Source organism: Triplophysa rosa, linkage group LG5 (genome assembly GCF_024868665.1).
Source record: "Triplophysa rosa linkage group LG5, Trosa_1v2, whole genome shotgun sequence".
Lineage (NCBI taxonomy): Eukaryota > Metazoa > Chordata > Actinopteri > Cypriniformes > Nemacheilidae > Triplophysa > Triplophysa rosa.
The window spans coordinates 8,916,839-8,931,847 of NC_079894.1; the positions used below are offsets into that span (position 1 = coordinate 8,916,839).

Sequence of the window (15,009 nt, forward strand, 5' to 3'; positions counted from 1 at the left end):
ACATCCTGTATATTGATAACAACATTGCAATATAGTACCTATGTGACTGTCTTGAGCTGCTCTATGAGGTAATTCTGGTCATCCCTCATAGCTACAATGAAGAAAATCATCTTAACCTGACTAACAGACTAACATCCCAAATCCATCCTGGAACAACAACAAGTCCAAACTGGCCTCTTTCAGCTTTTTCAGCAGGAAAGATGTTAATGTCAGAATTGTATAGAATCGAACGTAGTGTTAACTTTTCAATCGAAGTGTCTGACCTTGTCGTTCCTCTCACAGAGGAACTTGAGTCTCTGAGCTCTCTTGTGCATGAAGACACCATCCAAGTGTCCCGTCTCGACCGAACGGATCTCAATGGCTTTCTCTCCCCAGCCCATGATCTGGTTGGAGTGGATGTAAGCTGCAAAACAAAACATAGTTTTGAGCCTTCCTGCATCGGTAGTCGTCATGCAAAATAACAAACCTGAAACTGTATACCAAAGTTCTTCCAAAATGGGAATTCTTTTGAAAAACATACTTGATTAATTGAAATGTATAAAAAGTGCATATTTTTAATCCTTGACAGACAGTTGGGATTTGCCAAAACCCATCAAACAGTGGGTGAATGTAACTCTTGATGTTTCTTTTATATCTTTCATATCACAGCAGAAGTTGGAAGAAGTTGAAGCCTAGTTCAAACGTTTTTGAACTTTGGATAAACTACTTTCATCTTCACCCACAAGGCAGAGTCTGTGTGTTTGAGGACTTCTGTTGGCTGCGGATCCCTCAAGCTCTGCTGGAATGAGCTGACATAACACACTCTCTGCTGCTGTTCTAGAGGACAGACGGATATCGAAGAGAGCGTGAACTCACAGTAATATTAGTCATTAAGACATACTGCAGGATACATCCTTCCGTTCGGATAAATATCATGGGACTAACTTTGTCTTAAGCCGTGAGTCACTGTTTCTTAACCTGATATTTGTTCCAAAGAGTGGATTTTGGATACCAAAATCATGCCGTTGGTCGAGCCAATGTTGGCGTGTCTGGCTGGCTAGCTCAAACAAACAAACACATTTCTGATGTAGTGTTTGAGAGTAATTTAACACTTTAAAACGTTTAAAACATTGATTTACCTAAAGACACACCATTTCTTGCCATACACACCCTGATACCAAATATGACATGTGCACTTCAAAGAATACCCTGATATTACCATGGTACAGTACATGTCTGGAAAACAGTTACCTGTAGTACAGACGTGCTCACATTTGTTGGTACCCTTACAGCTCATTGAAATAATGCTTCATTCCTCCTGAAGAGTGATGAAATTAAAAGCTATTGTATCATGTATACTTGCATGCCTTTGGTATGTCATAGAACAGTGGTTCTCAACTCTGGCCCGCGAGATCCATTTTCCTGCCGAGTTTAGCCCCAACTCTGATATAAAACACCTGAACAAGCTAATCAGCGTCTTTAGGAATAGATGCTTTCAACTTAATGCGGCGCTGCGCAAATCTATCGGCGTATGACATTAAAGTACCGCGATAGTGATTCAAGGGCAGATTGCTCGGTACGCATTTGAATCGCTCTCGCGGTACTTTAATGCAATATGCCAAACAATCTGCGCAGCCCAACATTAAGTTGAACGTGTCTGTTCCTGAAGTCACGGATTAGCCTCTTCAGGTGTTTTATCAGAGTTGGGGCTAAACTCGGCAGGAAAATGGATCTCGCGGGCCAGAGTTGAGAACCACGGTCATAGAATAAAGCAAAGAAGCTGTGGAAAGAGATGCATTATTGCTTATTCTACAAAGATATTCTAAAATGGCCTGGACACATTTGTTGGTACCCTTAGAAATATCACTATAATCCAATTATGTATTATCTTTTCTAACTAATTAGTTTCTTTAATTAGTATCACACATGTATCCAATCTTGTAATCAGTCATTCAGCCTATTTAAAAGGAGAAAAGTAGTCACGGTGCTTTTTGGTATCATTGTGTGCAGTGCACCACACTGAACATGGACCAGAGAAAGCAAAGGATAGAGTTGTCTGAGGAGCTCAGAAAGAAAATAATAGACAAGCACGGTAAAGCTAAAGGCTACAAGACCATCTCCAAGCAGCTTGATGTTCCTGTGACAACAGTTGCAAATATTATTAAGAAGTTTAAGGTCCATGGAATTGTAGCCTGAATCCTATGGAAAATGGAAAATATCTATGGAAAGAGCTGAAAATTGCAGTCTGGAGAAGGCACCCATCAAACCTGAGACAGCTGGAGCAGTTTGCTCAGGAAGAGTGGGCCAAACTACCTGTTAACAGGTGCAGAAGTCTCATTGAGAGCTACAGAAAACGTTTGCTTGCAGTGATCGCCTCTAAAGGTTGTGCAACAAAATATTAGGTTAGGGGTCCCATCATTTTTGTCCATGACATTTTCATTTGTTTTATTACTTACAATATTATGTTGAATAAAAAATCAAAAGCCAAGTCTGATTTCTATTAAATATGGAATAAACAATGGTGGATGCAAATTACTTTTGTCAGTTTCAAGTTATTCCAGAGAAAATTGTGCGTTCTTCGTTTTTGTGGAGGGGTACCAACAAATTTGAGCACGTCTGTATCTCCTGTTTTTAAATACAAAATATACTCACCAACAGAGGTGGGCATCTCTCCCCACTGCAGGACAACATCTTTAGTGATTCTGCCGTAAGTGTTGACGTAAACACCCTCGTCCTCATAACACAGCAGCATTTCCATGCCATCAGTCTTAGGGAGCACCACGATGGCATGAGGGGTCACAGTGCTCTGAATCTAAGAGAGAGAAGGAGAGCATTTCAGAAGATTATGTTGTAGTGCTTAAAATGAACATTAGAGGGCAACATTCTGTCTTATAGGAGACTTTGTTTAATATCATAGCAAATAATATTATAGGCAAAAGAGAAAATCACTAATTCTCTTCCCGATACAAAAATAAAGGCTCGTGGCACAGAGCCCACCTTATTAAAATAAAATGTAATAACAGCTCCAGCTGGACTGATGCATTCAATTACTAGGGAATTAAAACTGCAGGTTATCTAATTATGGACCTTTGCTTCTATGAAACTTTAAGCCATTTAATTTTTAACATTTGCCTTGGAATATTCTGGAAATCTTGGTAAAAAATCCACTTACACAACATAATTATACACTTTCTTCATAAATGAGGTTTGAATAACGGCTTATATGCCTTCTTTAAGGCTCCTGGAATCATCCTTGCACCTTTACACAATTAAAGGTGCTGTCAGGGGACCAGAATGTGTTTGTAGGCACATGTTATTTTACCAAGATTAGAATATAACACCCATGAGCCACATCGCCAGGGGAACCTGAACCAATCAGAGCGAAGCTGCTCAAGACCAGCTCCCCTACCCAGGAGCACATCTGAATCTTGTTTTTACAGATGCCAAACCACAGCACATCAGGGGTATTGCAATATATGGGTATTGATAATAACGGTCTGTGTTATTAATAACAATGTTTATTGATTGTTATGAATGTCAACCAGATGTTAAAGTGTAGTTTTAACACATAGTAGGTGGCAGGTTTTGCACCCGTTTAACATTTTGTCTTCCTGTACTCAAATATTTGTATTATATGTATTGTAGTTGAATTAGAAACAAATTAATAAAAGGATTAGTTTATAACATAATTATCTCCATATTTTGTGATTTTATTTTTGGCCATAACTCATTATTATTAGTCACCCTTTCGCTGGGTTTTGCAGATATCCAACTCATAAAAAGTAATCAAGTGCTTTTCAACTTTAACAAAACACTATTTAATCATTCACCAAGTACAGTGTTCTTTTTCCAATTCCTGAAAAACAGCGAATTTGGACCTCCAAGTAAATACATTAGAATGTCCAGCCTACCAAACACTTACATGTGAGGGTATGTAGATGTCATACGGGTTTCCAGAATCCACATCAATCACATGAAAGCCCACACTAGAGCCATAGATGACCTTTAACCTCTGACCCTCTTCTACAGTCAGATCCACCAGCTGAGGATTGTGCGGCAGTTCTGTGAAAGACTGCCAGAGGGAACGGCACAATGGATCGGTTAAAGAGACGGATACTGAACAGTCTGAGGAATTGTTAAGGCTTATGTAAGCATTAAACAGGCAGTTAATGCATGCAAACAGCTGCTCCAAGGCAGAAAAGATACCCTTTCATTTACGAACGATCTTGGTTAAATAGCAGTGAATGATTTCAGGGAGAAAAAAAGGAAACAAAGTAAAAACGAAAGAACGAGAAACCATAAAGAAAGAAGTATAAATATAGTGATACCTTGAAAGCCATGAATTTATGGTACGGCTTGGGGGCCCATGCATAAATCTCGACAGAGCACTTCAATGCGATCACCAGGAATTTGATTCTCTCGTATTTCACTGAAAACAAAGTAAATCAGTCTTTCAGTCACCTGTAGCTCACAGCGGCAGTGTGTTATATTCATATGAGAAGCAGATTGTTCCCATGCTGCTATTCTCCACGCTGTCAGACCTGAGCAGAATGCCAATCCTTTCATTAGCATCAGAGATCCAGATCAAACGCCTCTGCACTTACAGAAAGGCTTTTCTCTTTTGACCCCAATATTAGCAGACAAAGGAAAAACAAACTCGCATGGAGCAGAAATGAACTTATTTGTAAATATGAGATGCCAAAGAGGATCATGGGTAACTGCGAGACTGAAAACTTCAATTTGTTTTATTTTTTAAACAAAGTATGTTATTGGAGTTTCGATTTGAAGTGGTTCACTTACCAACTTTATAGTGAATGCATCCCTCCAGATCGCCAACCGTGATCCAGCCCTGCTTCTTCTCCACCTCCGGGTCATTGTGCAGTATTCTATTTCTCAGCCATGACAAATAGTACACACGTAGCTTGTTTTTCTTCCCTACAAACACCAGCGAGATGGCTGACATGTTAATAAAACATGATGCGTATCCCCGGAAGACACATAAAAGGGCTGCAATTTTATTAAAATATTATCGGCCTATAACATTAAAAATGACCATTTATCGGCCGATAATAAAATTTAAGCAGATAAATTATAGCCGATAAATTACGAATCATTTCCTCTGGTTGAACCACTTCAGTTGCACGCTGCTCACAGTTTAAATCCAGTACAGTACTGTCTTTCTGTCATGATCATTCACATACTGCTATTAGCAAAACATTATTGATGTAGTATGTAGATATTTATGAAAGTGTAAATTATAGGAACAAAAGCATATTGTTTGAAGCCGACTGCTGTCTGAATGCTTTCTGTCTTTAAAAATGTGCATCTCATCTGAATGTAAAACTTGACAGAAATATGAACTCCTTGATAGGGGTGCACCGATATGTAAATTTTGGCCGGAAGCCGATAACCAATATATTGGCCAATACATATGATCTAAATATTAATATAAAATTCCCTAAGACTGAAACAGAAGGCAAAAACTGGACAACTGCTTTTATTTGAAAACATTATGCAGAAAACAAGGTAACCATTGGTTCTCTTTTTTCCCCTTTAAAAATCATGTACCAAGTCTACTTTACACTAGTTAACGATTATTTTCTGGTATATTTTTTAACTAATTATAGATGTTCTTCAAGAGCAACCCAGAGAAATGTTCTTAATAGCCATATGTCTAACAGGTCTCAAGACAGAAAGCATTCAGCCATCAGTCTGATTTAAACACTATGCTTTTGTTCCTATGATTTACATATTCCTAAACACTGTACATACTGTACCTACATCAACAATAGCAGCAAGTGAATGATCACGATAGAAAGACGGTACTGTACTGTATTTTAACTAAGTGTAAAGTTTAACCAGAGGAAATTATTTATTGGCTATAATATAAAGGCCTAACATTTATTATCGGCCGATACCGATAACATTAAAAATGACCATTTATCGGCCGATACCGATATGGCCGATAATTTATCGTGCATCCCTACTCCTTGATGAACCTGTCAAGCTTTTTTTTGTACCTGATATGGTGACCAGGACATTTAGACCCTCCAGCACTTCCATCTGTTGGAAACGTCGGCGAGTGATGAGGTTATAGACCTTCCCCTGACCACTGCGGTCTAGTAGCATTAGACCGTTCTCAGTTCCCACCAACAGGTTCACCCCTGCATAAATAAAAATCTTAATGATATGCAACCTGACACAACAAGAATTAAGGTTTAAAAAACTAAAGGCAATTAAATGAAGAAATGCTCCAAAAACTATGCATACCCCACAGAGCAGCACACAGGATCTCCGAGTTGAAGCGTTTCTTGTACTTGCGAATCTCTGGTGTGTCGCTGTGGGGTCTGATGTTGGTGGGGTTGACGTTGACCACAGAGATCTTTCGAGCCTCATTTAGTTTGGCTTGCTCTTGATGCAGAAGCTCATTAGCAAACAAAGCTGCAAAGGTGAGAAGGCGTAAAATAATCTTTTATGACTGGAATCAGGACACTTCAAGAATAACCAGTCAGGAGGAAGCAAAATCTCTATTCCATTCAAGTCCAAAACATTTTTAAATCTTCAAAGCCCAAATTGAAGAACTGTTTTAGTAACTTTTCATTTTTAATGTATGCACACATTGATACAACTATGTTTGTGGTTGGTTTACTTACCAGCTGCTGAGCTTTCATCATTGTCGTCCGTTGGGGAGGTCTGATACACGCGAGGGTCCACAAAAGGAGTAAAGGAAGCTTGCGATCCACCGCTGAGCCCAAACTGATAAAACAACAATGAACCTTATCAGCTTCAGAAGGAAGATTTAACACCAGACAAATAGAAAAAACAACAGTCTGGGTTAGTGGCTAAAGGAACAGCAAAAACGCAAATCATGTGTTTAGATGGAAAGGATAGAAAAACTGAGCTCTATAAGTCAAGCAGGCAGTTTCAGTCAAGTTGCAAATTCATTAAAAAAATGATAACATCAATTCATTGTTCAGAATTTGACATTTTATTAAGTAAATATACAACTTTCTGAATTGCTCTGTCCTGATTGGTCTGTAGAAGCCAGATTCAAATGTGCATGACCCTATTAAGCACACAAGCTAAAATATCACATAATATAATGGCTGTTTAGATAATCTACCTCATCCATACTGTCCAGGTCCTGGGAGTTGAGGCTGGTTGGTGTTCCTGATGGGGAGTGACTTTGCTGCACCAGGTCCGGAAGGTTCCCGTGACCAGCGAAACCATTGCTCTCACCGTGTCCCAAACGCTGCTTCTCATTTGTCTATACAGAGATTTGAACATAAGTTGAAAGTGGGCGGGACTTATTTACACAGTATTAGCGTGTGCGCGAAGTTTGGGATACGAGAGAAGATACAAGAATATAAGTGAACACAGTCTGGCATAGGGACTCACCTCTCTTCTTCTCAAGGTGCCATCTTCAGATTTATCATTGTAGGAATCACCAAAAGAATCATCACGGCTGCTTGTGAAAGACTCATTGTTCCCCTGAACCGAGGGCCTGTGGACGACAAGCACAGAAGTCTGATTTGCTGGTCAATATACAGATTTTAAAATCAAACAGCAGGTAAATAGGAAATTATTTCACAAACTTAAATTATACACCAATATAAGTGTATATCTCTATGGGAGAAAGAACAGGAAATAACAGTAAAAGAGGGATAATGGGGAAAAAAGGAGACATAACTGCCGGCATGTACACCATTGTGCAATGTATTCCCGGCAAGCCTCAACAAAACGATGAATTTTGAGGTACAAGCCAGAAGCGGTTTGAGCTTACATAATTCTGGGAATGTCGCTGACTGGCACAGTGCCGTCATGTCCCACATTCTCCCCATCGTCATCCTCACTGCTTTCAGAGTCCTCACTAGAGGACGAGTAGTCAGTCAGTTTGAGTGGCGGCCGATTGATCTCATCTATTCGTAGTTCTCTCAGTTCTTTAGCCAGGGCAGTCAGATCCTGTGAGACAGAGAGATTAGTAATAAGAGTTATTAAAACTATAACATGTGTATAAACGATAACTCATTTCCTCCAGCTTTATAGTTAAAAATCATCCATTCATAAAGGGCTCGAGCATTATAAATGGGAAACTGCATTGCACAAGCTTAGATACCATTGCTGTGGACACCAATACACTTATCGTTCTTGGTATGAATGGGCCTTAAATCTCACTCAGCAGGTGCACAATCTTTATTAAGAATTGCTCAAGTAGAAGAGATTTAATTACAATGATAAATCAGTACCTTTAGTTTTTAGCTAAAGTACCAGCGAGGTCAGCCATGGTTGGAGGGATTCTGGGTGTCAGAATTTAAACCAGCTATCCGCTTGTTAAGCCTGACGTCACGCACCACCATATATGGAAGGACATACAGTATACTGTTTCCGGGTCCAAACGCTCAATAAGATGGTACAGAAAATCAACAAGAAATGCAAATATACGCTCATGGCGAGCTATAAAATTACCGGAAAACCGCGATCCTAACCTTTATCTTCATAACGAAATCCCACATGGTCTTTCAGCGACTTATTCTTCAGAATTTATTCAAATGTTAACGTCAGAGATTCCGTGAGCCTGGTGACTGTAGTGTATACTTTGAGTTGATACATATTTCGCTTAAATATGCTATACGAGTAAACTAAACAGTGCTCATAAACAGCTGTTTAAGCTGTAGCCCCGCTTGAAATGAATAGATGCTTGGACCCGAAAAAGGTGTTCCTTACGTCACCGTCCGTTGAGCAGGGTAATGTATTATTAGGAATTGTACTTTTAACTTCTTTAGTTTAAGATTGATATATTAAAAAAACGTCCCTCTCCCACACATATTCAAGGGACAGTTCACTTTTGAGTCATTCAAAACCTGCATATGACTCTTTCATTGGTTTTGTGTCCATACATTAGAAGTCAATAGGGGGCAGTGTTGTTTAGTTACCAACATTCTTTAAAATACCTTCAGTGAACAGTCATACAGGTTTGGAATGACACGAGGGTGCCTGAATAATAAAATAATTATGTATCCATTTAAAAAGCTCTCACTATCCCCACCACAACAGATATCATGAACGCTCGACACTGAAATGTCTTGACTATGTATTTTAGAGCTCTCAAGTAAAGGTCATCTGTAATCAGTTTGCATTTAAACCATAATCCCAGCTCTTGACCCAAAATAAGGACGGCCTCTCATGAACTCCCGTTGCTATGGAAACAGCAAGGCTGCCAACAAGTGGCTGGGGTTATTTGTGCTGGAGCACTACGTTCGGAGCCAAATGGGGGTGGGGTGTGGGGGGGGTTATAGACACACACCCACACACAGAGAGATTCTATTGACAAAGCCACGGGCAATCCAGATTGGTGAGAAAGTTTAGGGGGTGAAAGAGGACAAGTTTTTTTCAAGTCAGCACAGCTATTGAGATTAGCAGACAAGCATTCCCACAGTCCTCTGCCAAGCAACCTTTGGACCCAGAGAAAGATGGATGATGGATGTTTACCGCGTTTACAGCACTGATTGAAATTCTGGTGACAAGCTGGATAAAGAGGACGGAGAGAGAGAGAGAGAGAGAGACATGGGCCCTATCAGTTAACCTTAAAAAGACTGAAATCATGATATTCCAAAAAAGGCCCAGACGCCAAAACCAACATCACAGTTTCAAACTAAACAACATGCCACTAGAACACAGCCAGAACTACACATATCTTGGAATAAACATTAGTAACACTGGAAACTTAAACAAGGCTGTGAATGACCTGAGAGACAAGGCAAGAAGAGATTTTAAGGCATCAAAAAGAATATCAAAATTGACATCCCAACTGTAATCTGTCTGAAAATAATCCAATCAATTATAGAACCAATAGCGCAGTATGGATGTGAGGTTTGGGACCCTCTCACCAACCAAGAGTTCACCAAATGGGACAAACACCCAATAGAGACTCAGAAATGTGTAAAACCATTCTAAGGGTACAGCGAAAAACTCCAAACAACACCTGCAGAGCAGAATTAGGACTATATCCTCTAATAATTAAAATACAAAAAAAGAGCTATAAAATTCTACACTCGCCTTAAGAACAGCGATACAGAGACACTCCATCACAAAGCCTTAAGCCATCAAGAGCTGAACCCAGAGAGAAGGCCCTTCATCCAACTGATCTCAGAACTAACTCTACTAACTAGCCCAGCCAACCCCAAACCCCAGCCAGACTAAACCAAATGATAAAAACACAAAAAGAGAAATATCTCAAACACTGGACAGAAGCAACAGCTCAGCAAAGTAAATTGGAATGCTATCTGTCATTTAACAGAGAATATAAACTGGCAGAATACCTCACAACCGTATCAGACCCTAAATGAAGTCTTGACCATGTACAGACTCCGTGATCACAAGCTCACGGTAGAGACGGGCAAACACAGACAAGACATGCACACCAAGAGAAGAGCGAATGTGTCCACACTGCTTACAGAATCAAGTGGAAACAGAGCTGCACTTTTTAATCTAATGTCCAAACTATACACACATCAGAGAAACAATCTTTCCCCAGTTTACAACCATCCACAAAGACTTTAACCACATTTCAACAAAAGGACAAGATTTCATACATACTGGGAGAAAACTAAAGAAGCTCAAACCTAGCTGCAAAATATGTCAAGTCCTGCCACGACAAAAGAACAACCAGCACAACAGAACAAAACACTGACACAATTTGTATTTGTATTGAGAGAGAGAGAGAGAGAGAGAGAGAGAGAGAGAGAGAGAGAGAGAGAGAGAAGATTGTAGGTTAGACAGCTAATTATGTAGACCATTTCAGCTTGTGTACAAACATTCATCATGCCGAACAGATTCTTCTTTTCTCAAAGACGCTTCCCTCAAGACTCGGTATACCTCATAAAAAATATATATATATATTAAAATAAATGAAAAAATAAGCCATGGTTTTCCATGAAGACACATGTAGGAAGTCTCACTTGATCTCTCAGAGAGGACTGTTGCATTTTGTATATGCATTTACATATTACTCATATTGAAAAATTAAATGTCTTATTCAAAACTCTCAGAAGTTGCACAATTACGTAAAATACTGCTTCCTTGAATTCAAACTACATTCATATTAAAAATGTTATGTTAATGTGCACCTTTTTAGAATAAACACTTGAACATCAGGGCTTAGTGGCTTTGAATGACCAAAAGACACCCTGAATATAAACACTGGCAGAATTGGTTCTAAAAGCTGCTTTATCTAGTGCTTGAAGGCAACAACTTCATTTGAAAAATTCAAGGCCTCCAAAATTAGATATGTAAAACACAAGATAAAAGAAAAACAGAAGTTTAGAAGTCAGAATGCAAGAACGTGGTAGGACCTTACCGCAGGTCGATTGGGTTTGTTTTGTTCTTTGACTTCCTCCTGAGTGGGCTTTGATGCCTCTTGTGATGGCACTTGAGATCTGTCTGATTTACCAGAACCTGGAAACCAATACATACAAGTGTCAAAACAATTGTTCAAGACTGGAGGGTGCCAATTTTTTAAGAAATGGTCATTAAAAACCCATACTGATCCATCTTTGGTAAGATTTCTTGTTGAAGGTGACAATAGGGTATATGCACACGGGACGATGACGTACTTCAGCTAAAATCTCAGCCAGCTAGATCACTTCCACTCTCGTAGCACTATGGGGATTTTTCACTAAGTGATAACAATGTGTAAATTAAGAAAACGTACAAATTTCAGCAAACCGACAGCACTACGGGTGAGCATTGTTAAGTGCCTCTGTGAACATGCCTCTAGTAAGTGCAAAAGTTCACTTTGCTTTTTTTCATAATTTTGTTGATGTACCTTGAAACGGATAACCTGAAGTGCTTCTCCTTTTTGGTTGTGGACGTATGGCAAAGTGTTTGAATTATTAGACTCACGTTGTTGATCGTAATCCTATGTGCATCCTGAAGCGAAATGCCATTGTTCCCTATGGCGCCGGATGTAACAGCCTAGCTGAGATTTAGTTTGAGAACGGTTTACACAGAAATGTGTTCTCCTTAAAGGAACAGTTTACCCAAAAATGAAAATTCTGTCATTTAAGATATTTGGAAGAATGTTTGTAACCCAACAGTTTTTTGTCAAATCTCATCCCCCATTGACTACCATAGTATTTATTTTCCCTATCATGGCAGTAAATGGTGGATGAGATTCTTCCAAAATTTCTTCCTGTGGGTTCAACAAAAAGAAATTTGAACAGGTTTGGGACAATCTAAGGGTGAGTAAATGATGACGCAATTTTCATTTTTGGATGAAGTATCCCTTTAAGTTTCTTGAATACTGTTTGCCTTCGAACAGTGTGATGAGAAATAAGTTGACATTCTGAACTAAGCGACAGCAGAGTTAAAATTCTGACCTATGGAAATACATACTGGACCCAGAATAACTAGACATCTATAACAGGCAACAAACGCCTCCAGTATGTCATACTGTGCATCATCTTCCATCTCTCTGAAGAATGAGCGCAGGATTGCACATCTGACAGGTGAACAGAGTGGAACAGGAACTGAAGGAGCTCGGCAGAAATAACCAGGATGGAGTCTGAGTGACTGCCAGCTCCTCAGAGGATGTCAGGCTGAGGCATGCTGGGACAATCACGACTGCGCCAGTCACTCTCACAACACGACCACCCACATAGACTACTCTGAATAAACATCTCTATAAAGTGATGCTGTGCAGTGGCTGTGGTTTCTTGATGGTTGAGTAGCTGACAGTCATTTTGAGAGCGAAGGGCGCTCACCTCTAGGCAGGTTCCTCTCACTGGAGCCAGGATGGGAGCCACCCTGAGAACTGGGTGTGCTGGAACTAGATGAGCTGTTGCTGCTGGTTCTCTGCAGAGCCACATCCAGAGACATCTCCGTTCTCCTCAGGTCTGGATTACTGCACAGATCAACAGACATAAAGCCAATGATAACAGAGAATGCTCACATCATGTGATCGGGATGAGAGCTGACCTGGTGCGTATGAGCTGCAAAGCTGCTCTCCCCACACAACCCAAGTCTCCATTCCCAGGAGAGGTCTTCCTCACCAGAGCTGGGGAGATAGAGGTGGTCCGCTGAGGCACCTGGGTATTACCGCACAACTTTAATCGAAAGCACAAATGACCAAGTGTCAGGGAGACAGAGGATCAAAATATGATCACCAACATCTGCTCCTCTTCAAAACAAAGACTCAATAAAAGGCAAAGAGTGAAAAGACAGTGTTTGACTCATCTACAGTATTTGAATCCAAATGCTTCAATTTAATAATGCATTAAGCAATTACATGTTTAAACTTCACTAGCTCTTATTTGTCTTCCAAAACAAGAGCATTAAGGCATGTTTACACCAAGGATGATAACTACAAACATAACAAACGTTTATATAACGTTTTAAAAACGTATAAAAAATGTTTAAATAAAATGTGATTGTGAACATGTTAAATATTACTTGGTGCACTCATTGCTGTAATTGTTCTGACCTTTGGAGGAAGGTCCTCTTGCCGCAGCCAGGGGGAACTGCGGTCAAATTTCTCCTCGCGGCTGGGAACACGAGGGGCCGGAGGGGGCATCTCTGAAGTCGGGTCGGAGTTCTGCCGTGGCATTTCTGGTCGATGGGACTTCAGGTTTTCCTGGAAGGTTGAAACACCCTTGGAGGACTGATCATGCACGGACTGAGATGCTGATAGCGAGGAGCTGTGAGACCTCACAGGAACCAGATGAGCCATCTGAGGAGAAACCAAGGTTAAACTACATCTCCAACAGCCAAAGCCAAAGCCAAAGGGTCAACGGGTGTAGTAGAAGGATGGCAACTGGCTTTGCTCACATTTATCACAGTGAATAAAAGGTGAGGTTGTACCTGAGGTTCCACAGGGCAGTGCACGGGAGGGGTCCGTGGCGGCTGCATACCGCCACTGCTGAAGGACTCAGAGCGAGGTGGAAGAGAGGGGTCAGAGATACGGTTGGCCGCTTTATGCTGCAGGGCCGGAGAGCTTTGACGGTTGAGTTTGGAGCGCTCCTCGACCTTCATGAATAATAGAAAAACCAAATAAGGACAAGCCAGACTGTTTAACTGCAACCACCACCAATCACACAAGTGAAAACCAGCAAATACAAAAAAAATGCTCTTGTCATGCACCCAAACTCATGAGTCATGACCCAATTATACATCAATGGGTTTCAGATATGTATCAGCCAGCACTACAAGACAAGTTAATTATTAGAAACTATGACGTGATCTGTGAGAGAAAAGCCATTTTTTCAGCTAAAGGCTGAATTCAGCGTTGCATGTTGATCATATCATTCATACAACATACGGTTATAGCAGATCAGCATGTTCTAGGAGCCCCTCAGAAGAACAGACAGAGAAATAGAAGACCTTTGAGAAGTCAAAGGATAGATGATTTAGCCAAGTTCACTGGACAAAGAATCTGCTTTAGCAGAAGAAAAAGCCAAGATGTGAGACATTGCTTGGTACTGGTAGCTGTCAAGAAAAAGAATATCATACAAATAGTGTGTGCGGTTCAGTCGACATAATCAGTAACTTTTATATAGACTTGCATTTGTATTCATGCAAAGTGAAAGGTGTGACTGTCCTGAATGTCTACATTTTGGTAGGACTTTATGCTCCTCTGCAAGTGTCTCACAACTTGAAGGCTTTTTATTTGCCCCAACAGATCCTAAGAGTCTAAGAAGAACAGTCATCGGTTAAGGATCCCATTTTCTCAGAGATGCCGAATCCTACTGTCGACATGAGAAAGAAAATGAAGCTTGTTAGTTAAACAAGAATCAATGTTAGTGGAGCCAGTTTTCTCAGAGGTGTGAACCACTACATCTACAATCATAATTCTAAGTAGATGACCTACAGTATCATTGCTCGTCTCAAAATAAATGGAGAAAATAGCTTTTAACACTCGTCACGGTTTGGTGGTCATGTGTAAGAGACACAAAACAAGGAATCGTTTCAGCTTTCTAGAAGCACTTTGTAATGATGCCAAGATGGCTTTCCAGAAAACCAAACACTTCCCCAACA

At 40.2% G+C, this 15,009-nt stretch overlaps 1 protein-coding gene across 8 annotated transcripts in view; it reads right to left on the bottom strand.

Annotated features, from left to right (window-relative positions):
- tnika (TRAF2 and NCK interacting kinase a) overlaps positions 1–15,009 on the bottom strand; it is a 100,152-nt gene that overhangs the window by 2,301 nt on the left and 82,842 nt on the right. For 4 of the 8 annotated variants that reach the window (XM_057334935.1, XM_057334932.1, XM_057334933.1 and 1 more), the window contains 16 exons: positions 13,837–14,001; positions 13,460–13,705; positions 12,955–13,082; positions 12,741–12,880; positions 11,336–11,433; positions 7,763–7,941; positions 7,378–7,483; positions 7,103–7,246; positions 6,633–6,735; positions 6,250–6,420; positions 6,000–6,143; positions 4,780–4,914; positions 4,308–4,408; positions 3,902–4,051; positions 2,632–2,791; positions 264–403 (listed from right to left, as the gene is read on the bottom strand). In XM_057334935.1, coding sequence (XP_057190918.1) covers positions 264–403; positions 2,632–2,791; positions 3,902–4,051; positions 4,308–4,408; positions 4,780–4,914; positions 6,000–6,143; positions 6,250–6,420; positions 6,633–6,735; positions 7,103–7,246; positions 7,378–7,483; positions 7,763–7,941; positions 11,336–11,433; positions 12,741–12,880; positions 12,955–13,082; positions 13,460–13,705; positions 13,837–14,001 — 2,310 coding nt within the window. Of the gene's footprint in view, positions 1–263; positions 404–640; positions 817–2,631; positions 2,792–3,901; positions 4,052–4,307; positions 4,409–4,779; positions 4,915–5,999; positions 6,144–6,249; positions 6,421–6,632; positions 6,736–7,102; positions 7,247–7,377; positions 7,484–7,762; positions 7,942–11,335; positions 11,434–12,740; positions 12,881–12,954; positions 13,083–13,459; positions 13,706–13,836; positions 14,002–15,009 lie in introns of those variants that run through there. The other 4 variants (XM_057334936.1, XM_057334934.1, XM_057334930.1 and 1 more) reach the window with 2 other exon arrangements.